The sequence below is a fragment of the Sparus aurata genome, chromosome 24 (assembly GCF_900880675.1).
Source record: "Sparus aurata chromosome 24, fSpaAur1.1, whole genome shotgun sequence".
Taxonomy (NCBI): Eukaryota; Metazoa; Chordata; class Actinopteri; order Spariformes; family Sparidae; genus Sparus; species Sparus aurata.
This window is the reverse complement of record NC_044210.1, coordinates 3,184,040-3,209,922: the sequence shown is the minus strand read 5'-3', so window position 1 is coordinate 3,209,922 and position 25,883 is coordinate 3,184,040. Positions and strand designations below refer to the sequence as shown.

Below are 25,883 nucleotides of genomic sequence, written 5' to 3'. Positions count from 1 at the left end.
ACCCAAGAGAAGAAAAACCCAGAACAAACAAAGGAAGTACAAATTCCAAATTAATGAAATCATAAATAAGACAACTCAATTCCTGATACACAGACACCAACAAGAGCAATTCCATCATCATAACAAATCTGGTAAATACCTTGCAAATCAAATCAAACAAAATGAAAAAAAAACAAAAAAAAAACAGTCAAGAGGACATCCACTCAGTTCTTACCAGCATTAAATTGTCCACAACTTGACATGACCAACTTGCCAATAACAGAGATCAAATTTTCGAAGGCCCTCAAGCTCATGCCCAACAACAAAGCACAAAGACCTGATGGCTTCTATGAACACTTCTGGTTGATTTTAGCTCCAGGCCAGCAAACATGAACACAGCCACAATTCCACTCCTCCTAAAACCAAACTAAGATCCCACACTACCATCAAGTTACAACCACATTTCTCTACTCAATGTGGACATTAAAATCTATTACAATAAATCTACCCAGATCAAACCTTAGCTTTATCAAAGGCAGACATTCATCAGTCACACACGCAGACTTTTCAATGTAATGGATTATTCATCACTACAACAAACAAGAACCATCATGGTCTCATTGGGTGCGGAGAAAGGTTTGGACAGATTAAACTGGTCATTCCTCATATCCACAACGCAAAAAATGGCTTTGGGAAATCATTTATTAACTGGGTTAACATTCTATAAACTGCACCTTCAGCAACTGTAATCATCAATGGACTAATATTACCATGCTTCACACTGCACAGGACTTGGGGCTAGGCAAGGATGCCCACTATCTCCCTTCTTCAAACCACTAGCTGCAGCCATTCATCAGAACACAGACGTAGAGTAACTCGCCTAGCGCTACGTGCTAATCCTCCATTAAACAGCCCCAGGCCTCCGTCTTGACCAGCTCTGTGGTCTGGCAGACTAAACCAAATGTCGTGATCCATCCAGCTCCCGACCAGGCCCGATGCAGCCACTACAGCTGCTTCCCCCAGCCACGCTTGCCTGGGGCTGCAAGAGAACCAATACAGCCCCTTCCTCTGCCGAAGAGGAGGACCACCTCTTCTCTCTCCCGTTCTCCTGCTCATACCTCCTCTGCCTTTCCAAGCCACTTCTCTGCAGACAACTCTCTGGCTACCACCTTACAAATCATCGATGCACGCCTTCATACCTATATAACTTCCTGCAACACCTGCAGAAATCCAGGCCACACCGCTCCCTCTGCCCCACAGTGCCGTTCCAGCCTACGACGGCCAGGACTCCTTTCCTGCCCTTTCCTGAGCCAACCTCTGACAAGCAAGGCTGCCAGGTGCATCTTTTCAACAACATGTAAATATACAATAACTTCAACAAAAAGTAATAACTGCGATTTCTCCTGGTCATTTCTGCAGCAACTGCAAAAATTAGAGATGGGTGCGATGACCAACCATCATCTGTCATGGAAAATATCTGATTTCGCAGTCTGTTCCTTCCACTTTGAGCCCAGGTATAGTCTGCAATCCAGAAGAGACATTTCAAAGACTGCTATAACTGAACTATACATGACAAGTGTCATCGCAGTTAGCTGCACAGTTAGAAGATGTTAAAGCTATGAGCCTGCTTGAAAGTTATTTTGATGATGTAGATATCTATTTCTCTACAGTTTTTCATATCAAATATTATATTGAATGAGAACATTACAGCTGTTGCTGCTACCTGTTTGAATGTGAAGCCTAACATAAATACATTCCTTTGGGATACATTTAAATTCAGTGAATTTGTGTATTTTTTTTTTTTAGTGCTGTGTGGTTTATTTCAGCCGCATGATGAAACCTTAAACACAATACCAACAAAAATAATGATAATATTTAAATAAAATGAGCCCTTGTATTGGAAGCCATATCAGTATCTGCAATTGTGTATCGGAATCAGACCGGAACTGAAAAAATTTGGATCGGCCATCTCTTGCAAAGATACCCATCTGGACCAAGCACACCATTCCACCACAGAACCCCCCCGAGAGCCAATGTGGTTCAAAAACATTCTGCACAATCATCCCTTCACTGACCTTTCTCTAGGATTTCAGGTCTGGTTCCTCTCTCCCCCCCCCCCCTCCCCCCCCCCTTCTCCCTCTGTTCTGTTGGGACAATAAAACAAAATAGTTTATTTTTAAACTGCATTATCATATCATTTATATCATTTATTATTTTTATGTTTTGTAATATGTTTATGTTTTGTAATATCTGATTTTTAAATCACCAAATATTTGTATTAGTATCTGCCTTAAAAATCCTTTATTGGTCGGGCTCTTACATACATAGCAAATAATCTACAGTCAGCAGTGAAATTTACAGTTGTCCAGTTATTTGAGAAAGAAGTCAACAAAGGGTGCGTTAACGGTCCACTTCAGTCTATTTCCCTCCCGGTATTTTGCACAAGACCAATAGATATAGCCACAAGGAAATACTCGGGGAAGAAAAGATTAATTTTTGAACTGTCCCCTCGCTCCTGCCCCTTCCCAAGCATTAATAGCCTTATTCCACCTGAGCCCTTCTCTCTCCACTCCGCCACAGTTGATAATGATAGTGAATTAATACAGACAGAAGCCCAGGGCATGTGGCTTTCTAAAGCAGTTGTGCAAGATTTATGCCATTGCCATAGTTTGCCATGTGGGGGGTCAGCATTGGAAACGCAAACGCATCTCAGTCTTATGTGATAATAGAGGCCACTCTGAATCAGAGGAAATCATGCCCCTCATGAGAAGCATCATGTGATCATCCATCAATTACAACTTCACCGTCTCATCGCGGCCCTTCACACATTGGCTGACTCACTCTCCAGTTTTAATTATCAGCCTCTCTGTCCAGAGGCCTGCTAGTGCCTATCCCAGTCCCCCCTTTCCATCTCCTAGCTCTGTAGTAAATCAAAGTCCCCTGTTTAGATATTTGGAATCAGCCAGATATTACTAGAGGGTTTAGCAGCTTCGACCCTAAAAACATATGAAGTGAAAAGAGCACTTTTGCAATGTTCTGTGTCTTAATTTCTATGCCACTTAAACACAGTCTGTGCATTTATTTGCTATTGTATGGATGTAAAACAATTCACCAATATTAATCATAAATCTGTTTTAAAGTTAAAGATCAGTTTTTATAAGTTAAAGCTAAAGATATGGCCCAATTTCAAATTGATGGGACCCTCCTCCGACCCATCCACCCCCATCTCTTGATATCCAGTTCTCCTCACCAGAACCAATTCCCCTGTCATCAGATCTCCAGGAACCTTCTTCCTCCATCACCCCAGCCAGTGACTCCATCCTTTTACAACACAGCTTCATCACCTCCCCAAATATTACTTCATCACGATGGAGTCTGACCGCCAAACTTTCTCAATCTTTTTGTACACATGGCAATAAATCTTGATGTTCACTTGAAAATAGACAGTCTGTCCTGATTGAAATACGCTTTAGTAGCTTGAACTTAACCATGTGTGGGAGCTAAACCATCACACTTCCTGGATTAGAAAATGCATTACAAACTAATTTCAGCGATTTTCCATTCATCCAGGACCAGCTGCAAAAGAGACCTACAGTGGTTACCCAACAACTCTTAAACCCCAAAACCAGCACCCAAACCCGACCCACCCACCCCCTCAAAGCTCTCAATGGATGCCTTGTCCTGCACATAGCACTTCACTGTTAGTCAGGTCCGTGTGCCACAAAGAATCATTGACTTATAATACTTCAAACATTTAGCTCACTCTGTTTTAAACAAACCTGCCTGTGTTGATTCCTGCAGTCACAGAGGTTAACCTTTCCACTGAAGCAATAAAAGTGTGTGTACAGGAGTCTCACACACACACAAACACACACACACACACAAGCACAAACAAGCAGATATAGGGTTAAGTTGCGGTGTGGAGGTAATTTGCGAATTTGCGATTGAAATTAACATTTATCTTGATTCGTTTGACGTTAAAAGAAATGTGCCAATGTGCTGGATAAGTAGCACAGTTCTGGGATGCCTTTAGCCTAGTTTAACCTGAGCTAAGAGCAGGGGGAAGCTGCTAGCCAAGTGATGTCCAAAGTGAAAAACAGAAGCCTTCTGACAAGTTTTTTTTTATTTTGTTAATCTCATTAAATGGCTTCATACATCTTGTTTGTCGTCATGAAGGCCTGGGATCGCAAACCCAACTATCTATCTACACAGTGTTGATTAGATTATAGGCTAACGGAATTTTGGGATGCACTTGACCCTTAATCTCTCAGCTAGATGAGGGTAGTAAACTGCCAACAAGTTTAACAGTGGGCAAGGAGTTTTGAGATGCTTCCCCAGTAAAACGCTAATCCTCACTTTTGGTCAATTTATAGCTCCAAGGCTAAGTGCTCCCTAAAACCATAATCTCTCGATTTTACATTTCTATTTCTACACAACGAATAAACAAGACGTGAAGTGTAAATAAGACATCTTTCATACAGCACCTTTTCTCACTTTGTTTTTTTTTGGGTGAAATGTTCCTTTAATGAATGATCTCTTTTGCCCCAGCAACCACTATCATGGTCCCATACCCACGGTGCTAAAATGGCAATAGCTCATACGCCAACAACCGGGGGACTGTGGCTTTCTCCGGACTTTTCCGAGAAAAATCATGAAGTCCTAACAACTTGCCCTGAATAAACACAGTCTCAGAGTCTGAACCCTGGGCTGTGTGAGAGAAGTAAACCTGAACACCTAGCCGCCTGTCCATCAAGCCTTTAGCATTAAACCAGCTCTTTCTCCCCTCATCCATCTTTCTCTCATTTTCCACTTCAGCCTGGCACCACATGAAACTTGGAGGTCTGTGGGTAACAACACAACATTCAGGTTGTCCAGTTTAATCTTACAATGCCACTTCTATTTAGGGGGTCATATATCAGCAGCAGTAAGTCCCTGTTTACATTCAACTCCATGGAAGATTTAACGCGTTTATAAAAGTTATGGAGAATTTTCTTTTTTTTAAATCTACTGTTTGATCAGCTGCGGTATATTTTTCAATCAGTCCTGGTCTGTTTATAATGGCTTATAGCTAATTTTTAAAGGTTGGTTTTTCCCTTTCTGAATGTGTTTTCCCTTCTCGCTGTGTCTTCAGCATTTGGCCTCTAGTAGTTTTACTGCGTTTGATCACGTAGCACGATGGCCGAATAAGAAAATATGATGGATCACTGAAGTCAAACAAGTTGCTAATTATTGTTCATACCGGAGAAGTGATAATGAAATGAAATGATACCTGTGTTTAGTAAAGATACTAAAACATCTGAAAAACCAAAATAATAGTCTAGTCCTTCAATCAACTCTGAAATAATTATTCAGAGGCGGAAGCAGAATGACAGATAAAGGAACGGAAGAATTTCAGATAAATGGTTTAAATCTAGCCTATCTTGAAAAAAAGCAATTGCTGTCAGTCTAATTAAATACTGAGACTGAGAAATGCCAATGCAGGGCATAAAATGTGTCGGGGTGGTTGAGGCCGCACCACTTTGGTTGCACGGCCTATTATTTCTGTGTCTGTATCAGCTGGCTCCCATCAGGACACACATTACAGGCAGCGAATGAGAATGGAGGGAATTTAGCTGTGGGCTGCATGTTAATCTTTGTTTATCACCATGGACATTTTCATTTGCATTGTTTCGCGTTTATGAATAATGATGCACTAACTTATTCAGTTCAACATAAAGCAGCAAACATTCTAATTCTTAGAATTAATTTGAATCAGATTAAAAGGCAATGTTTTTCGTCAGTGATTGGTCAACCACAGCTTCCACGCCAAGCAGGATTAACCAGATGAACTTAACAAATATTGGGAGCAGCCTATAGTTATTTCAGTCAGATCTATAGCCACAAAGACTGCACATCAGCCAAGCATGGATACAACAGCATAAGGTATTATAAGTTACATTAAACGGCCTACACTATATGGCCTATGATGACCATTCACATTGAGTGGTTAGGACCCTCAGGGGCTGGGGGCCCAACAGTAGACTATTTGGGTCACACAAAGTGTTACAGAATTCACACACTCTTTTTTGTGTTCCCTACTTAAGTTAGGGGTTTTAGAAATGTGGTCAGTGCTGTCACTAACCTCAGTGCCCGTGTCCACATTGTCATTTTAACAGACAGCCAATTTCCAACATGTCTTTCTGCTGCCTGCATACACTCGTTTTTCACACATAAAGCTTGGACTTGCGCCGAACTGGAGAGTGAACCCTACTTATATGCTTCTTAATTTCTGAAGTTGAAATCTTTGTCGGAATTCTCTGCAACGACAAAACCCCCCCTTTTTTTTTAAAGCAATTTGGTGTTTAGTATTTCAAGACCGGAGCAAAATGGAACAAAAAGGCGAAAACGGTTACCGTGTTTTAAGCTAACTCGTGAATGAAAGTAAACGAGCAAATGAATGTCAGGCTTACCTTTCAGTTCGGGTCCATCGCGCGACTCCTGCTGCGGCGACAGACAGAGAGACAGACAGACAGAGAGACAGACAGAGGGTGCAGGTTCGGCAGCCTGCTGCTCTCACGTCTGAACTCTCCTGTGTCTCTGTGAAAGGTACCAAGTTCCAGGTTAGTTCAGACCAGTAGGGGTGCTGTCCTGTCCTGTCCTGTCCTGTCCAACTCGTCCTGTCAGAAGCCACATTGGACCAAAGGTGTAGTGGACACTGTCGTGACAGAGCAGGACCGAATCTTAACTGTAAGCATCCGTTATATTTGCCAGTCTACAATGTGTCTCTGTGTATTTGTCAAATGTCTTACAATCTTTTGCATTTTTTGTTTTTTGTTGATAAGCTTTAGTTTCTGACCTAAAAACAACAAAATGATGTCACTGGCGGAGGTGTCCAGGTTCCACTGGCTGGGATTTGCTGCCACCTACTGGACCATTGCCTTATGTATTCCAGTGATTCAGTGCTGCTATTAACACAACTTTTTTAAAAGTATAAATCACACTTTCATTTGGCTTTCTATACTAAAGCTCCCAAACATTACAGATGTTTCAGGGTTATACTGAATATTGACATCATATCACAGCGAAACAAAATCGTGGCATCTTTGGTTTTAATATATCAGTCATGGTGAGCATACTACAGATTCAGCTAGTTGATGGAACAGTAACATATGAAATATTTATGATAATAAACACCATTTGTCTCGCCTTTTTTTTTTTTTTTTTTAAAGAGAAACACTTTTTTTTCTGTAGCATGTTCAAAACTTAGTCAGAGCTAAGCCCAAAACATAAGGTCCTTAAAAAAGAAAGCACTCAAACCGTGCTGTATTAAAGTATTAAAGTTTTAAAATGTTCAATCTAGCTGCATTTAAGTTTTTACAAAGCCCACCTGGGGCCACATGGTAGGGGGAAAAAAATTGATGTGGAAATCCGTGCTCTCGGATTTACAATCTGTGATCAAAGTTTGCTCTATATCTATTGATCAGCATGGATACACCAACCCAGCACAGCTACTGACAGCCCTATTGATCATTGTCAAAGGCAAACTAGAAAGATAGGACTGTCAGTGGCTGTGCTGGGTTGCTTGTATCCACGGGGCCTCATATAGGAGAACATATTTCTCTTATATTAGCCTCTCTCAACATTAAGAGAGGTGGGGACTCAACTACAACATTAAACATGGTATGGTTTACTTGTTTCACTTCTCTAATGAAATCTATTCCACTGCACTATTCACGTCACAGCAGGTGTGATCCTATTGTAACATGGTCTCCAGTTTTACCTAACCTCATTTTTTTTTTTTACCTCAGCAACACACCTGTCACATGCAAGTTGCTTAGGACATATTGGGGGGCAGCGGCAGTCAAATACCCAGACCATACGCACTTTCCCCTCCCTCATTACCACCACTGAGCTGCCCTTGAGCAAGCCTTTAACCCCAACTGCTCCAGCAGCCAACAGATGAGACTGTGTTTGTACTGAGAATGAATTCTGATCTAATCTGAACCGTTTATGATGTTGCGCGTGGTATCATTCTAATCACTGACCATCAAAACATCAGGGTAGACGTCCCCTTTTCTGTGATATCTTGTTTGGTTCAGGAGATATGATGCAAAATACATCATCCAGATATGGCAGAAAGTTAAATGACCACCATGGCTGCCTCCGTATCTGAAAACATTCAGGGCCCCAAACTGTTCAAGTGTATCACATTTCATTGTACACCATCACAAGTAAATATCCTCCATTTAAAACCTTGGGTAAAAGTAGCCCAGTGAAAATGTCAAAGAAAAATGTAGTCCTACGTGTTGTGAAATAACTTGTTCTGGTAAAACGCCCTCTGTGAGGTCCACATCTCTTATCAGAGTATTTTTAACAGATGAAGCTACTATGTGTACTAATGAACTGTTATTATACAAATATTGTATAGACTCATCATCTGTTGTGTAAAATCTTTATCTGAAAAGTAATCCAACTAAGTACTGAAATAGAAGTCTAAAGTAGCATAACATCCAATAAAGTGCGAATAGCTAGGCTTCGTCAAAAACTGTTCTTAAGGACAGTACTTGAGTAAATGTAGGCTACTTAGTTACCTTCCACTACTTCTAATAGTTATGTGTAATAGACATTAGGGGTGGGCGGATCGATCCAAATATCGATAGTATCGATACCAAGGTTAGTATTGGTATCGGATCGATACTAGCGTGATGAGATCGATATTTTTGTTGTAGTTTCTCTTCTATAAATTCAGCAAATCACTTGTATTTCTTCAGAGTTTGTGTGAGCGCAGCGTCTCTCTCAGTCCTTAAAGCGCAGCGCTCCTCTTCACCTCTCTCACTTTGCTCACTCAGGTTCCCTGTAACTGTAACTCAAAACTTTATACTTATATTAAGATATATAACCTACCTCAAGAATATAATAACCTTTTTGTGTATCTGTTGAAGGAACATTAGTATTCCTATTTAGGCTACATGCAGATAGGCTATAGATTAAATTATGTTAAATATAATTTTCTTGTTTGGCTAAAATCTTTGTCCTGTGTTTATCGTTATTATAATCATGGTCAACTAATTACAGGCAAAAGTACAAAATCATTAATTGATCAGGAATTTTCAAGTAAAAAGTATCAGTATCGGCAATACTGGCCCTGTATTTACTTGGTATCGGATCGATACCAAAATTTGCAGTATTGCCCACCCCTAATAGACATGCAGAGTTTATTCTATTCTCTGACGCTGATGAAGTTATTTCCCGCGTTTAACGCATTCACTTTCCGGTGTAGATTCCATCCAATAGAAGACGAGGATCCGTGCGGTGCCTGGTGCCTGTTCCAATGACCGGCATGCAGAGTTCCTAAATTAAGCCAATGGGACGATAGCAGCAGTGTGTGACCGAAGCAGGGTCTGCCGGGTTCATTACGCCGCTTCTCCGCCCGGCTTGTCTTTTTGGCTCTTACTGCAATGGCGGAACAACAGCAGTTCTACCTCTTGCTGGGAAACCTGATGAGCCCTGACAACAACATCAGGAAACAATCAGAGGTGAGAGAAGAAAACGTAGCTGTTTGTATCGGTGACAAGTTCGGTGCGTGTTCAGAGCAAGGCGGTCAGATTAGCGAAAGCTAACAGTTTAGCTAGCCAGATTGGCCGCGCGCGCAGGGAGCTTCACGTCAAGCCCTATAGCCCACGTGCAATCTGAAGCCGACACCGAGCGCCAGTCGGCTAACGCTAACTACCCACCACCATGTTGCGTAGTTACTTGAACAAAATGTTAGCTCTCACTGATACGAGACCGGTTATGACATTGTGTGGTTATACGCGGATGTATTTGTTTGTGTCACGCCCAGTCGGTTTGATACAGAGTGAAATATTCCATTTGTTTGGAAACGACCCTAAATTGTCCAGCTGACAGTGTAGCTAGTCATTTAGCTAGTTGAGTACAGGAAGTAGCATGGAGCTAGCGAGCGACTCTTGCTGCTTTCATTAGCTAGCAATGAAGCTAGTGCTGAACTGAGCGGGTTGCTAAAAGACAGAAAACAGGAATTCGGAAATGAAATACAGACATGCACATTACGTTATAGGTGCAATGAAGAGCAACAAAACCACAATGGGTTACGTTACAGATGGAGTCAATAGAGGTGGTTCAGTAAGAGGGCGAGCCATGTTGGCAGTGCTTATACAATGGCCTTCAGTTATTTTACCCAAGTCTTTTTAACACACTTGTTTTAAACCTGCTGTTGCTTTTTTTGGTGTAATGTCTCATATGAAGCAAATGATCTCCGTCCCAGCATGTAATTGTAAAGGCTCGTCCCAGGTCTTCCGTCCCCTCGCACTGGATTAGTTTGCCTCGGAGGATTTGTTTGGGCTCAGTCTATCTGGCCTATTCACGTTTCCCACCATGATTCCACCATGCGACTCTTGTCGCAGCAAAGCATTGTTACCCCGGTTTACCTCTTTAGCACCTGACTTTTGGATGGGGTGATTGAATCTTATCACACACACCCCCCTCACTGGCAGTCAGCGTTTTTCTTTGTACACTACAGACTGTTTGCCGCGATGCTAAGCTCAACGGGCTTCATCCTTTATTGAAACACTCCCTTTCTGTCTTGGCCACACAATAGGAATTGAGCTGTCTGTACAGACCTTTAAACCCATATTTTAACAGTTAGTCTGCAGCTTCTACAGTTGTCCAGATCCGCAGTTTACCCAATTCAAGCCATGAAGTACAATATTGTTGCACTCTTTAAGTTGGGGAGGGGACGTGCCATCTTTTTTTATTATTATATATTAAGGTATAAGTAGTTTTTCTTAATATTGAGGAGCTTTTGTTCCTGCTAGTGGAATATATTTTAGTGCTCAGTAGGTTTGGCAAGTTATCCATATACGCACATAATAATTGTTGCTCTTTAGAGTGTGCTATGAAGTAATTGGTCATGAGTAAAGCACTGGTATGTTAGCTGATGTAATGCAAAAGATGATACAGAGCCACTGGGAGCTAACAGCTGGTTAAGGAGGAAACCTCACCCCAAAAATGGAAATCAGTCATTATTTAGTCAGCTAAATGCTGATGGAAAAGTCTCATAGACCCCAGATACTTCAGTTATGTAGGGGAAGGCTGCCTTGCTGTTTTGATGTGAAGCTCCAGAAATGTTTTCTGGACTGATCATGAAATGTCACCTGACCTTTCATTTGCGTGGGGTTGAAAATATGATTGAATTTTCATTTTTGGGTGAACATGTCCTTTTTATGGCAAGTTGTTTACATGCACTGCAATAGTTGCTCACTTTAAACATGCAGTTTCTATCTTAACTTTGTATGGTCAGTACTTCAGATTCCCCCCCAGTGCAACATACTGTTGGCACAATGGTACTCCTCCCTGTCCTGGCTCTCTGTCATGCAAAAAAATCAATTTATGGTCAGATAATCACTTTTCTCCAGCAATTTATGTGTGACCCCATGACACACGTGGTGACCATTGATATCATGGATCTAACAGCTAGCTAGCTGTCATTCACTCTTCCAGTTATTCATCTAAATTAGGCTATCCTTATCCTACCATTAACTTGCATCAGCACACACAATGTATGTTTTACCAGCCAGGGTTGTTTATGTTGACTCTGGCTCCTATGATGTGGGAAAGACATGATTGTGTTTCATGAAAGTGATGAGGTAAAATGTCATGATATACTCTTCAGTTTTTTTTTTTTATATCAGACCTACAGGATAAAGGGATATTGGTACAGGCCTTTTGAGGATTTTTTGACCCACAAGCAGTTGATGTGGGTAAAATGATGGATTGGATGGATTGATCTGTCTGAGTAATTGGTTAATGAGGTCGTGTTGTGGACCAAACAACAAGAACTTAATATTGGGCTTTGGGAAACACTGAATGATATTTTTTACAATTTTCCAAAATTTTTTCAATTGAACAAATAATTGAAAGATAAAATGTTAGATGCAGCCCCAAAACACGTTTTTGAATAACCACATCCAAGTTGATACTTGATCAATAAAAATTGAATTAATATTTATGAACCTACCATGTCATGTGTTTTAATCTGAAATGTGCAAATGCATATGCAGAATTAGAGGTATGTGCAAAATGGCATTACTTTTTTTTTACCACAAAAAAGCAGCAACAACACTGTCGTGTGCAGATACATTTTTCACAGGGCTAAAAACGAGCATCTGTAAGCATGCACCACGTGGCATGTCTCGTTCTCACCTCTGTCCATTACTTTTCTTTGCAGGAGACCTATGACACTATCCCGGGTCAGAACAAGATCACATTCTTGCTGCAGGCCATCAGAGATGCAACTGCTGCAGAGGAGGTTTGTACACTCAACACTGATATGTCTGTATCCTGACACATGTTAAGGTCTTTCAGCCTGAGTTGGGGAAGCTACAAAGGTCTTATTTTTCATTCTTCAGTTTATCCCGTGGTTCGGCCTCAGTGTTCTTTGTGTCTTCAAAACCGTTGTCTCAATATAAAAGTTTAACAGAAACCATATTATTCTTGGCCTTTGTATAATGCCTTGTTGTATTGTTATACTGGTGGCAGCATTTAAGTCTGATTTCACATGTCACCGATGAGAATTCCATCTGCATTACCTCAATCTTTGGAAAGGTGCCACTTTGATGGCATTTGAAGAATGGAGTTGGGCCCTCACTCACAGCCTGACTTGAAGGCTTTTTATGAATCACAGTTTTGGCATTTGTGCAGTCATGTTTACTGAGTCCACCAGCTGTTTGGTCCCTTATGCTTCCCCTCGTTTCTTTACCTTGAGGCTGATATTTTTAGAGTCTTGAAATAAGAGCAGGCAGAGAGGTGCTCAGCCCAAGGAGAGTGACTCTGCCCTTCTTAGAGCTTCACATTTAGTCAGTGTCACAATCACTAACTTTTTAAGCCACTACATGTTTTGTACATATTTATATCATTGTGGCATTTTAAATTCTAAACTCAAATGCTCAATACACGCATCACATACTTATAAACAGCCGGTCATATGCCTTGATAATGGAGCACTCTATGAGTAACACATGAGCTGCCAATAATTTGGCAGACAAAATCCATGTGTGCTCCCTCCTTGGCTCGTTCAAACACCCAGTCACATTCATAGGTGCTACTAGTGACACGCAAACGACTAATCAGAGGTGCATTATTGCCATGTGACTGACAACAGTAGAACAGCGCTTGGAGTGAGGCGTTATGGATCCCACTGCAGTGATGAGCTCTACTCCGCTGTACTGTCACTTATAGTAGCTCTGGTAATATCTGCCTTTCTTCTGGTCTGATTCGGCGGTTTATGATCTGTAGTTTATCTGATCAACATACCAGCATTTTAGGCCGGTGTTCTGCTGCTCTGTTTGAAAAACACAAGCACGAACCATTAACATAATAAATGATAATCTGTGTACCTTGATAAAGTGGTTAAAGTCAACCTTTTTTCTTCTGCTGGTCTTCACAAAATTATTTAAAAAAAATAATAAAATGGGACAGGTCATTAAAAATGGTCAATAATTGTCATTATTGACCGATATGAAACTTCCTTATCGTGATAGATTTATCAGCCATATAGCCAAGGCCAGTGCTGAAAGCATTATTTTGTCCACTCAGGTCAAACAAATGGCAGCAGTGCTCCTGCGGCGGCTGTTGTCATCTTCCTTTGAGGAGATCTACCCAGGCCTGACCCTGGAGATGCAGACGGCCATCAAGACAGAGTTGCTGACCAGCATCCAACAGGAGAGCACGCCAAACATCCGCAAAAAGGTCTGCGACATCGCAGCCGAGCTCTGCCGCAACCTCATAGGTAATGCTGCCGTGGAAATGTGAAGCCCATATTGAGTCTTCTCACTGTATGATTGTGTTGTGACAGAATTGTCAATAAGGGGATTCATTTTATTCACACTTGCGATGCTCAGATGAACATTTTTGGTTGTGATGTCTCTCCTAGATGATGATGGGAACAACCAGTGGCCGGAGCTCCTCAAGTTTCTGTTCGACTCTGTCAACTCTGACAGTGTCAACCTGCGAGAAGCTGCTCTACACATATTCTGGTGGGTTCACTTCATCCTAAAAAATGTATTTAGGCTTTATGCTGTAATTCGATGATTTAAGTCTAACTAGTATCATGTTGAGATGAAAGACCTGGTGGCTAAAAGTTACGTTTCTTGACCTCTAGGAATTTCCCAGGAATCTTTGGAAACCAGCAGCAGCATTATATGGAGGTTATCAAGCGTATGCTGGTTCAGTGCATGCAGGACCAGGCCAACCCACAGGTAAGATCTCAAAAGTTGATTGTGGCCCTTTGTTTTCTTGATTTTATGTTTGTTTCATTCATCTACATTAATTTCTGTCAAATTCTCCTTCAGATTCGTACTCTGGCGGCTCGGGCTGCAGCCTCCTTTGTTCTGTCAAATGAAAGCAACACAGCACTGCTGAAGCACTTTGCTGACCTACTGCCAGGCATCCTGCAGGTGAGATAATATAACCCCTGTCTGATACATGTGACCTTTTGGCTTTCTTACATTGACCCTTCTGTTTCTTACATTTTGGTAGGGATGCCAGATATCAGTTATCAGTATCTGCTGAAATGCATGAGTACCTACCTCGCATGGCCAACGAATGAATCGATAATTTTTCAAAAAGTTCCTTAGCTGGAGTTGATGCGTTATCAGATGTTCATGGTGCATCACTCATTATTAGGTTTCCAACTTTACACCTGGCCTAAGACTACAAGGAAACAAATGTCTTGGCTAATCCTGACTTTTTACAATAATGTTCACTACTATTTACTGTCCCTAAGAAATAACTGAGAAAATAAGAAACATGGCTAGCTTTCCATTCAGATTATATCTGATGGTTTAATGAAGAGCAGTGTTTGATTCCTGTATGTAATTCTTCTGTTCAAAGTAAGGGATGTGGTTCTTACATGCTGTTTGTCTACCTTTTACTGAGAGGTGTGGCATTTTTTAGAATTTCTTGTCTGGCTATGGAGGGAGAAAACCGTTTAGTAGTAATTATCTACCAACATGCTGTTTAGTTTATTAAAACAGTATGTTTCTTAGTATGAAACACTGTGAACTGCAAACCATCTACATGGAAATATTACAAAAGACATTTGATTCCTGAATCCATATATAACAAGCGCTTGGCTTGCTAGTTTGATGCTAACACATAATGGGCATTTACATTAACGTGCTAACGGGAGTTACCATTGCGACCACGATAAAAGTATATTTACAAACTATACGTTCAGTTCCCATACATCACATAACACGTGTGCTTATATTTATAGGCATGTACAGTATTGTTGGTTAACTCAACCTGTTCTGTAGCTTCAAGACTGACCAGCTAAAGCAAGCTCAAAGGGTCAAAATAAAAACTCAAAATTCCCAGTCTGTTTAAAAATACAGCCACCACTAATGGAGATGGGGCAGCACACATATCTTGATATTTTCTACTGGAATTCTTATAGCACCAGGTTGATGGGCAGGAACAGCCAAATGTAGCAGGTCACTTCGTAAAGAATATATATTTTTATTCTATTGTACATTTTGTTTTCCAGTTGTTGTTTTTTTTAGGTCTGGTACATGATTGACTGTTCAAGTTAAATTTTATGTGAAAAATGTAACGGCTCACATTTGTGCTGTATCCAGGTTTCACGGCTCTATTGAGGCATAACATCCCATTTTATTAATGCAATATGAACGGCTAAATGTAGTGGTTTACTTCATAAAGTATTTTATGTACCGATTTATATGCAGTATTGCAAGATGAAACTGAAATAAACCTACAAAGTCTGACATGTGGTGTACATTGTTACTGGCATGACTCTAGATATATTGACTCTAGAAGTGAATAATTTAACTTTTTACAACTGAAATTAAATTTTTTTGTTGATGCAGAGAGTAAAGTACAGAAAGGAAGGTACAGTTGGGCATTGAGTTCCAGGTACTGGCATTGGTTCAGAGCTCTCAAATTGTGGTGAAGGTGTAAATGAATGGATTTTCCACAGTGACCCCTAGTGGTGTAATGACATGTTTTTGTCCTGAACCAAGTTTATGTCTGAGTGTCCAATGCAGAGAGCATATATCAATGGGTGAGATAGTGGCCTAAAAATCAATCCCTACACACTCCCACTTCAGAATGGCTGTGGACAGTCTCTTAAGCAAAAGGGAGGGTATAACTGATGGGCTTTGGTACGCCCTCTTGACCTGATGGAAACGTGACTTCTGTGTTCTGTTACACCCCTACTGACCCCAGCTCCTGCTGTTTTTAATCAGTCAGTGAACGAGTCGTGCTACCAGGGAGATGACTCTGTACTCAAGTCCTTGGTGGAAATTGCAGACACTGCGCCTAAATACCTGAGGCCCAACCTGGAGGCCACTCTGCAGCTCTGTCTGAAAGTGAGTAAAAAGCACATTACGTTTCAGATGCATATTTGTGGAATCACATTTTTTAAAAATGTTTAAGTTTGATTAAACCTCTGTTTACAAAATGTCATGACTGTTTAGCTGTGTGCCGACACCAACCTGACAAACATGCAGAGGCAACTGGCACTGGAGGTCATCGTCACCTTATCGGAGACTGCGGCAGCCATGCTGAGAAAACACACGGCCATCGTGGCTCAGAGCGGTGAGAATTTGGGCCACCCTCAATTTACCCAGCTCTGTTGCTCCAAATTTTGGCCACTCAAAGCAGTTGTGTGAAATGGGTTAGACAGTATCAATATTTGTTTGTGTTGTATTCAGTGCCCCAGATGCTAGCTATGATGGTGGACCTGGAGGACGATGATGAGTGGGCCATGGCTGATGAACTGGAGGACGATGACTTTGACAGGTAGGGCCTGGTGTTACTCACCAAGAATCCACAGTACTGTCCTCACCACTGACTGGTCAAGCAGAAATGTCCAACTGTGTGTCATGGAGAGTTAATATCCTACAAAAGACCTCAGGGCCGATTAGTCTCGCTAAGCTTTTCATGTTCTAGAGCGCCTCAATAAGAGTTTAAGTTAGTGTTTTATATGCCGGGCTGTGTTCTTTTTGACGGCCAGTTTGGCATTTAATAATGAATTTTGGCCATATGGAACAACTACCAGATGTGTTTTTTTTTTAAATGGCTATATATATGGTTTATATTTAAACAGCAATGAAGGATAAAACATACCAATGTTGTGTGTATTGAGTGCTTTGTTTCTTGTTGCCCACCAGTAATGCTGTTGCTGGTGAGAGCGCTCTGGACCGAATTGCCTGTGGTTTGGGAGGAAAGATCATTTTGCCCATGATCAAACAGCACATCATGCAGATGCTGCAGAACCGTAAGTAAACCATTAAGTAAAGATAGTAAGTGACCCTGACAGTGAATATTATGTCTACTTTTAATTTCATTACTTTGTTTTCAAACTCAAGAAAAAATGGCTGCTTAGAATGTAGTTAAGCATTTTAGTTAGACTTGTGTAACATAAAATTAACCCTGTGTGTTTGTCACTAGCTGACTGGAAGTACCGCCATGCTGGGTTGATGGCGCTGTCAGCCATCGGTGAGGGCTGCCACCAGCAGATGGAGGCCATCCTCCAAGAGATCGTCAGCTTTGTCCTACTTTTCTGCTCTGACCCAGTAAGAACCACACAACTTGGAACTTGATTAGAGGGCAAAAAGTCATGGATGGATCTTTCTTTTGTTTCAAATCTTAATTTATTGGTTACTAATGAACACATCAGATTAAGGATTTGTATTGACAAGGGACCTCACGATATCATACAGGTCACGATACATTGCGGTAAGGTCAATATTGCGATCTTCCACATAGGTCACTGAAAATGTAACTGACTGGGGTAGTCTTAGCACATCAGATCACAACATGTATTGAGTCCTAACATTTTAATTAAAACTTTCCTTTCCAATTTATTTGAATAGTATTGACACATTTGTACATTTGCACACTGTTACTGAACACTGATTTAGCTTCCATAACAATTTAAGTGCACCCTTGCACTTAAATTTGACACTCATACTGAAAAAAACATGTTTTTTGTGTCATTGAGCTTATGTAGATGCCATAATTAAGTATTCTTACTTTGTCTCTGAACGCACTGTAAACATCATATGGAAAATAAAGTGCTTGTGTTAATTTCTTGTCACTGTCTGAACAGTGAACTGCAGTGTAGATCTATGAAAATAAAGTGCATATGCACAAGTACTCCTTATTGACACTGTAGTGTAACCATATTCAGGAAGGCGGTGTTTTCAACTGCACTATAGTGACCTCAAATCGTGACAAATAAAATGCACCAATGGCTCAGAGGCAGAGCAGAACGGGTCAGTAGCTGGGCATGTTAGTTAGCATGGCTTAATGCTCCAGAGGGAATGCAACAGACATTTATGTGTAGCATGAGGTTTCACTTATGATCACTGTTTACTTTTGTGCCAGTTTGAAACACAGTAATGATCTGCCTGGCATCCTGGTTTTTTACTTTTATTTTGAATCTGTCTGAGGACAAACAATCAAGTAGGACCAGCATGCTAGTAGCACAACATATCAGCTTTGACAAATGCTGATCAGTTTGCCAGAAGGCAATGAGAATGAAATGGCATCTGGCAATTATAGGCAACTAGCCATACTGAGACATCTACAGGAGTGGATGTTGTAGGCTATTGACAACCTGTTTAAAACATGAATAATTTGTTTCGAAATATAATTTTTGATTTATTGCGAAAACATACAATGCGATATATCGCCTTGATTTTATGTTATTATGATGTATAATGTTTTTGCACAGTCCTACATCAGATTCTGTATTGCATATTGTTTGAGTTTGGCTTGGTTTTCTCTCCTCAGCACCCAAGGGTACGCTATGCTGCCTGCAACGCTATTGGACAAATGGCCACAGACTTCGCCCCAACCTTCCAAAAGAAATTCCACGATAAGGTAACCACACTGATATGTGCAGCTTTTAACGCCTTTACATTTCCCAGTGTTACTGCGATCATGTAGACGATCAGACTTCTAAGTATGGTCGTTCAACAAATATCTTTCATTGCCATTTATTGATTGCCATTCATTGCCATTTCCTTGTTATTTGAGAGGTATGACTTGACATCTCCAGTGATCCTCTAGCAGCAGAAATTATGTATATCTCCCTTAATGTGCATATGTGCACACAGAACCACGGATTAACTTAATTGTTTAAAACCCCTGACTTACAGACAGGATTGGCTAGTATTTCTATAAAACAGTAATGATAACTACAGTTAAGCATTTAGCTACATGTAAATACCGTTGATGACTGAAGTGACAATGCGGTCTGTCATTGTAATCTCTATTTATTGTAGTGATAAATGAAGGAAAAGTGCATAACTTCAACATTTCAATAACACTGGAAAGGTTTAGCCTAGCAAGAAAACCTTAGTGCCAACAATTAACCAGGATCTGTTGGGGTTAACTGTTAGCTAGCCCAACTGTTACAACCAGTGAAATTAACATAAAAACAGCGTATCATGCTCACCTGGTAACCCAAGCTCCAAACTGATGCATGTCCAGGCATTGTTTCTGCTGTTCCTCCAGCTTCATTTTGGCTGTTCTTTCAACATGATGTTGTGAGAGTGTAGCAAGTTATGTGTTGCTGATGGGTATTTCAGTTACATGACCTATGGTGCGCTTGCTGCTTTTGAAAACGTTAAGATTTTGTAATCTGTATGCGTGGTGGGCAGGCTTGTCAATACACATGCACACCGCGACTGTGTTGTTCTACCTCCAGTGTGCCACACGCGTCTACATTTAAATAAATGTGAACACACTAAACATGCAGCAAGTGAATGGCCCCTAAGAAGACTCTGCCTCTGCCCTGTAGGTGATTTCAGCCCTGCTTCAGACCATGGAGGATCAGAGTAACCCTCGGGTGCAGGCACATGCTGCTGCTGCCCTCATCAACTTTACAGAGGACTGTCCGAAATCACTGCTGATCCCTTATCTGGACAGCTTGGTGCAGCACCTTCATGTCATCATGGTAGCAAAGCTGCAAGAGGTACAAATAAATCCTAAAATGTTATTTTCTGTTTACTGCCATCTACTTCTGGAAGTCTCCTACGGGCTGTCAGGAGTCTTAAGTGTGTGCTTTTCTGTCCTCCCAGTTGATCCAGAAGGGCACCAAACTGGTCCTAGAGCAAGTGGTGACGTCCATTGCCTCAGTGGCAGACACAGCTGAGGAGAAGTTTGTGCCATACTACGACCTGTTCATGCCCTCCCTCAAACACATTGTGGAGAATGCTGTGCAGAAAGAGCTCCGGCTGCTGCGTGGAAAGACCATTGAGTGCATCAGCCTCATCGGCTTGGCTGTGGGCAAGGAAAAGGTACATTTGCATAGGATGGGATTAGACTATCCACTGAGCTGCCTATTCAACTACATATAGTCTTCTAATGTCTTCATATCTGTCCTTTCTGTTCTAGTTCATGCCAGATGCCTCTGCAGTCATGCAGCTGCTCCTCAAAACTCAGACAGACTTCAATGACCTGGAAGATGATGATCCTCAGGTAGGAACACTTAAACATAAAATTCATCATCCAGTTTCTTAATATTACCATTGCTGCATCTTCATCATGTGTGTTTTTTGGGGGTTTAGATCTCTTACATGATCTCAGCCTGGGCCAGAATGTGCAAGATCCTGGGGAAGGAGTTTCAACAGTACCTGCCTGTGGTTATGGGTCCACTGATGAAGACGGCCTCTATCAAGCCAGAGGTGGCCCTTCTCGACAGTAAGTAACAACAGTCAGTAAAATCCTAAATTTGAAACAACACGTTTTTAAGGTTAGGAATGTGCAGGAATTTAAATGTATAGAAAATGCATCATTTTCAACATCAGTTGTCATCTACACATTCACTCATGTAAACTGAAAATCTGAAGTTATTTGAAATAAAGCTATCCTGTCATCATATAAAGCATAAAGCGGTTTAAAGGAATTCTGAGTAAAAAAACATTAATTAATTTGTCAAACTGTAAAAATGGGAAACAATGTATTAATGAAAGTGTTTCTTGTCTTGTAGCCCAGGACATGGAGAACATATCAGAGGATGATGGCTGGGAGTTTGTCAACCTGGGAGACCAGCAGAGTTTTGGTATAAAGACGGCCGGTCTGGAAGAGAAAGCTACTGCCTGCCAGATGCTGGTGAGGGAGTAACACCGAGACATAAAAATGTCTTGCAAAACTGTCAGATTCCTGAGGGTGTCAGATTTGATAGAGCAACATGTGGTAGCTGATGTAAAAAAACATTCTTCCATCTATTTGTAGATTATTATTACTGTGTCTGAGCCCTGTTTGTTGGACTGAGACATTGTGTGTTGTTGCAGGTGTGTTATGCCAAAGAGCTGAAGGAAGGTTTTGTCGAATACACGGAGCAGGTGGTGAAGCTGATGGTTCCTCTACTGAAGTTTTACTTCCATGATGATATCCTTTTATGCCTTGGCCACACTACACAGCATTAGACATCATCAGAGCACTGTACACTGCACTACTTTCTGCCTAGTAAATCTCTGCATGCAGTTGAAAATCATGGATCTTTGAAGTCAGTCCTGGAAGAAGAGAGGTTCTCAGGCCTTGATGATGTTTTGATATTTCCTTAACTGGCTCACGTGTGCGGGTGGCAGCCGCTGAGTCCATGCCCCTGCTGCTGGAGTGTGCACGGGTTCGTGGCCCAGAGTACCTCACCCAGATGTGGCACTTCATGTGTGACGCTCTAATCAAGTCCATTGGTACTGAGCCAGACTCGGACGTCCTGTCGGAGATCATGCACTCTTTCGCCAAGGTAAATGTTTTTATTTTTCGGTTGCTTATTAGGGTTGAACCATTGTCATTCAATATTTGAATGTATTTAAGAATTTAGAGACCGGGCAGGGACTCATGGGACTTTGTCTTTTCTGTTAAAGTGCATTGAGTTGATGGGAGATGGCTGTCTGAGCAACGAGCATTTTGAAGAGCTGGGTGGCATTTTAAAGGGAAAACTGGAGGAGCATTTTAAGAACCAGGAGCTCAGACAGGGTGAGTGTTTGAATTTCCAACAAATAAAACTCCTAAATTCTCTAATTTAAACCAAGGTGCTCTTAAAGGAATCCAGTCATCCCAAACTCTTAAAGATTTGAATTGTCATCAGTCCTTACCCCTCATTCCAAACAACCTTATCTTTCCAATGCCTTTGTGTTTCTTTGCATTACTTGAGGATGACGGGCTCAGTTAATACAAGGAAGTGTGTCTGTGTGACACTTTTTTGTCCTTCCCAGCTAAGAGACAGGATGAAGACTATGATGAGCAGGTGGAGGAAACATTACAAGATGAGGTAAATATCTTCACCTCAGTAGAGGGCTTGAGCTAAAAACCCAGAAATTGTTGGCAGATGAATGTTGAGGCACGATTCTTTGAAAGATACACTGAGCCCACTTTCTTCCTACAGGATGAGAACGACGTGTACATCCTGACCAAAGTGTCGGACATCTTGCACTCTGTGTTCAGTAGTTACAAAGAGAAGGTGCTGCCTTGGTTTGAACAGCTGCTGCAGCTAATTGTTCAGCTAATAGTAAGTGCTTTGTTTTTTCCACATCAGTCACATTATATAAATGTTCTCTATCTTCACTAGGTTTAACTTCAAGTTTTGTGAATAATGCAGAAGCTGTTGGATTTTGATGCATGTCACATACTGAGGTTTACAGTAACTAACTAATCTGGTCTGTAGTGTCCCAGCAGGCCATGGGCTGACAGACAGTGGGGTCTCTGCATCTTTGACGATGTTGTGGAGCACTGCAGCCCCCTGTCTTTTAAATACGCTGAGTACTTCCTGAGACCGATGGTCCAGTCACTTGGCGACTCGAGCCCTGAGGTTCGGCAGGCTGCCGCCTATGGTGTTGGTGTCATGGCTCAGTATGGAGGAGAGAACTACCGCCCGTTCTGTACAGGTAAGGCCTGGTACTAGCCTTGACTGGGGGTGCAGATGTTGTCGCAGTTGATTGTCTTGAGTTAACTGGATGATGTCTTTGGCTGTTTGTTTGGTCCAGAGGCCATCCCCCTGCTGGTTAGAGTAATTCAAGCAGCTGACTCACGGTCCAAGGAGAACGTCAATGCTACAGAAAACTGCATCTCTGCAGTTGGAAAGGTCATGAGGTTTAGGCCAGAGTGTGTTAACGTCAGTGAGATCCTTCCCCATTGGCTCAGCTGGCTACCACTCAATGAGGACAAAGAGGAGGCTGTCCACACGTTTGACTTCCTGTGTGACCTCATTGAAAGGTACGTCTGCCTTATTTGCCCCCTTATTTATTGAGGTGGAGCTGCCTCTATGAACCAGAGGATGACCAAAGTGCTGTCTTTTTCTTTACAGCAACAACCCCATTGTCCTTGGACCAGACAACTCCAACCTGCCCAAAATTTTCCTCATCATCGCAGATGGAGTTGCAAACGAATCGGTCAAGAGTGAAGATGCCTGCAGCAAACGGCTGGCAAATGTCATCCGTCAAGTACAGGTGAGCCATCACTGTCATTGTGCCATGAAACTACATCTGCATTCAGATTCGAGCTAGGGCAAGGGTTGTGCTGATGTAAAAAACTAAATAAATAAAATAGGAGTTAAAGATGGGTTATATTGAATTTCATCACTAGCTGCTGCACGTGACCCAGCAGAAGCAAATCACCAGAGTAACCGCTAAAGGCCTCTAGCTGCCGTTAGCTAGTTAACTCGTTCAGCCGTGCAGCTAGCATTGCAGACACCTCCTCAGTTTTGTTTGAGTAACTACTGTGATTGTGCGACACAAGAGTTAAAGGTCCATTATACAACATTCAGCCTCACTGGATGTCAGAAAATGTAAGTGGCTGTGTAAAGCTATAGTGTAGTAAAGATGAGAGAGCCCAGGTCACAAGGTGTTATCATCATTGCACTTCTCTGGGTTTTTGTTTTGGGTGGCCAGTCTGGCAATGTGGGCGTTCAGCCATTTGGACTACCTTGTTAAGACACAGCGAGCAGGGTTATGTATGCTCTGACTTTTGGGAAAAACACCAGAGTCAAGACTGCATTTGCATGAAATGTCAACACTTCAAAAGTAGCCCAAGTCTGCAGGGAAGACCGCAAAGTTGGGCTACTGAATATTTTGATGCAAATGCAGATTTGACTCTGATGTTAAAAAGCAGAGGCAGAAGAGAGAGCCATGCTTGTATTTTAGAATTGAAAATGCATCATTTCTGTTGAGTGGCCTGCCATAAATCAGTCTTTGTCTGAATGAAGTTGTTTAGAGGTTTACCCTTTGTGTCTTGTCCCTAGGTGTCAGCAGGATTATGGACACAGTGTGTATCAACACTGAACGAGACACAGCAGAAAGCCATACAGGACCTACTGAATACTGCCTGAGCCTCGGCCCTACCACCCCCCGCTCTATTAAAAAAGCCCATGAAGAAAAGTTGAGTTCCTGGATCTCCTCCATACACTCCCTCTTCTTCCTCCTGCTCTGATTTGTAGTGTGTAAGGACGCCGGCTTCACCCCCACCACCACCCCCCACCCTACTATTATATAAGTCCACTTATATTCAGCTGACTGAAAGAGCAGGTTGGATATTTATGACAATGGAGGACATTGGCCATCCACCTCAAAGACTTAACCCTGTATCCAAGGAAATGGGAACGAGAGTAACGTGTCAGTCATCCCCATCTTCTCACAGTTCCATGTCCTTTTATCTGGATGTCTTGTTTCCAACCATTCCCTGATGTTTGACTTCGCATCCAGAGGGACTCATTCTCCTCGTCGCCCAACGCAAACTCATTGGACAGTCAGGCTCAGAGGGGCCATCATGTGGGTAATGGGGACAGGACATTCTAATGGACTGAGCAATTGAGTGAAGTGGAAATGCACACTGGGTGATCACTGCCTGTCTCCTGTGAAATTTTTTTTTTTTTTATAAATATATTTTTACTTTTTTTTTCTTTTCTTTTCTTGTTCAGTGTTCCCAGTGTTACCTGGGGGGAATTGGCCTCTGTCTGACTCAGAGGATACGTTTCAGAAGGAATGGCATGTTAAGTGGCTAACTCTAGAAAATATAGATAGTTAGGAAATTTACATCTTCGTTGTCTAAGAGAGTTGACGTTGATTCAAGCAGCTTTCCTCCATAGCCTTCCAGATAGCTGTTGAAATGAAATGTTTGCTGAAAGGTTCTCAGCCCTGAAGGTAGCAGTGTAAGGGGCTCTCAGAAAAGAGCAATAATCTGTAGTTGGTCATGGCCATATAGTGAGTGACAAGTTCAAGAAAGACCTGTTGAGGAGGTGAATTGTAGAGTATTTGTAAAGTGCGTGCTACCATACTCTTAACTTTCTGGATTTGACCCTTTGCAGTCCTGCAGGTATGTGATGGAATTCCAGAAACAACCAACAATAAAATTCCATTTGAGAATTCTGAGAAACGATTTTTTTTTTTTTTATTTGAATTACTAACCATAAGGTATAGCTGGCAGGAGCTGGATTACAAGACTAATGCTCTCACAGCCGTTATTTATCTAGCTTGCCTAAAGCTGGGGGGAAACACATTGTCTAGATCTTTCCAAACTTCAAACATGTGAGTTGCAATGATCAAATGATTGAGTCTGTAGGTTTGGACTGTTATACAAGAGAAGCAATTTGAGGCTCTGGGACACCATCAAGAGCTATTTTTACAATAGACTTCTAAGTGCTGACCACATTTGTGCCTTACTTGACCTCTGACAACCACCTACTTCCACCACAGTGACGGTTTCTACAGACGGGGACACCAGGCACAGCCATGCTTACAGTGGCCAACCTCTACGTGGATGTTCAATAAACATCATGTCCCAGTTCACTTCAAACCGACCAACACGCCGAGGCAGAAACTTTTCCATCCTAAGGACAAAACACCCAGGCATAAACATAGTCTTCCAGGTTATAATTCTAA

The 25,883-nt window shown here is 41.6% G+C and overlaps 2 protein-coding genes across 2 annotated transcripts in view; one reads left to right on the top strand and one right to left on the bottom strand.

Moving 5' to 3' along the window:
* Positions 1-6,721, bottom strand: part of LOC115577148 (semaphorin-5B-like) — a 43,511-nt gene extending 36,790 nt beyond the window's left edge. The window contains exon 1 of the mRNA XM_030409991.1: positions 6,429-6,721. The gene's annotated coding sequence lies outside the window, so the exon portion shown is untranslated. The remainder of the gene's footprint in view (positions 1-6,428) is intronic.
* A 2,607-nt stretch (positions 6,722-9,328) lies between these two features.
* kpnb3 (karyopherin (importin) beta 3) lies at positions 9,329-25,373 on the top strand. The gene is made up of 26 exons (XM_030409990.1): positions 9,329-9,494; positions 12,203-12,283; positions 13,570-13,762; positions 13,907-14,009; positions 14,135-14,231; positions 14,325-14,429; positions 16,239-16,361; positions 16,470-16,590; positions 16,707-16,794; positions 17,166-17,272; positions 17,446-17,570; positions 18,793-18,882; positions 19,805-19,978; positions 20,085-20,303; positions 20,401-20,484; positions 20,574-20,706; positions 20,996-21,117; positions 21,300-21,396; positions 21,582-21,754; positions 21,876-21,987; positions 22,227-22,282; positions 22,397-22,519; positions 22,676-22,895; positions 22,995-23,223; positions 23,315-23,456; positions 24,248-25,373. Exons 1-26 carry the CDS (start codon positions 9,417-9,419, stop codon positions 24,332-24,334), a joined length of 3,282 nt encoding a protein of 1,093 aa, XP_030265850.1. The 5' UTR covers positions 9,329-9,416; the 3' UTR covers positions 24,335-25,373.
* Positions 25,374-25,883: the final 510 nt, after the last annotated feature.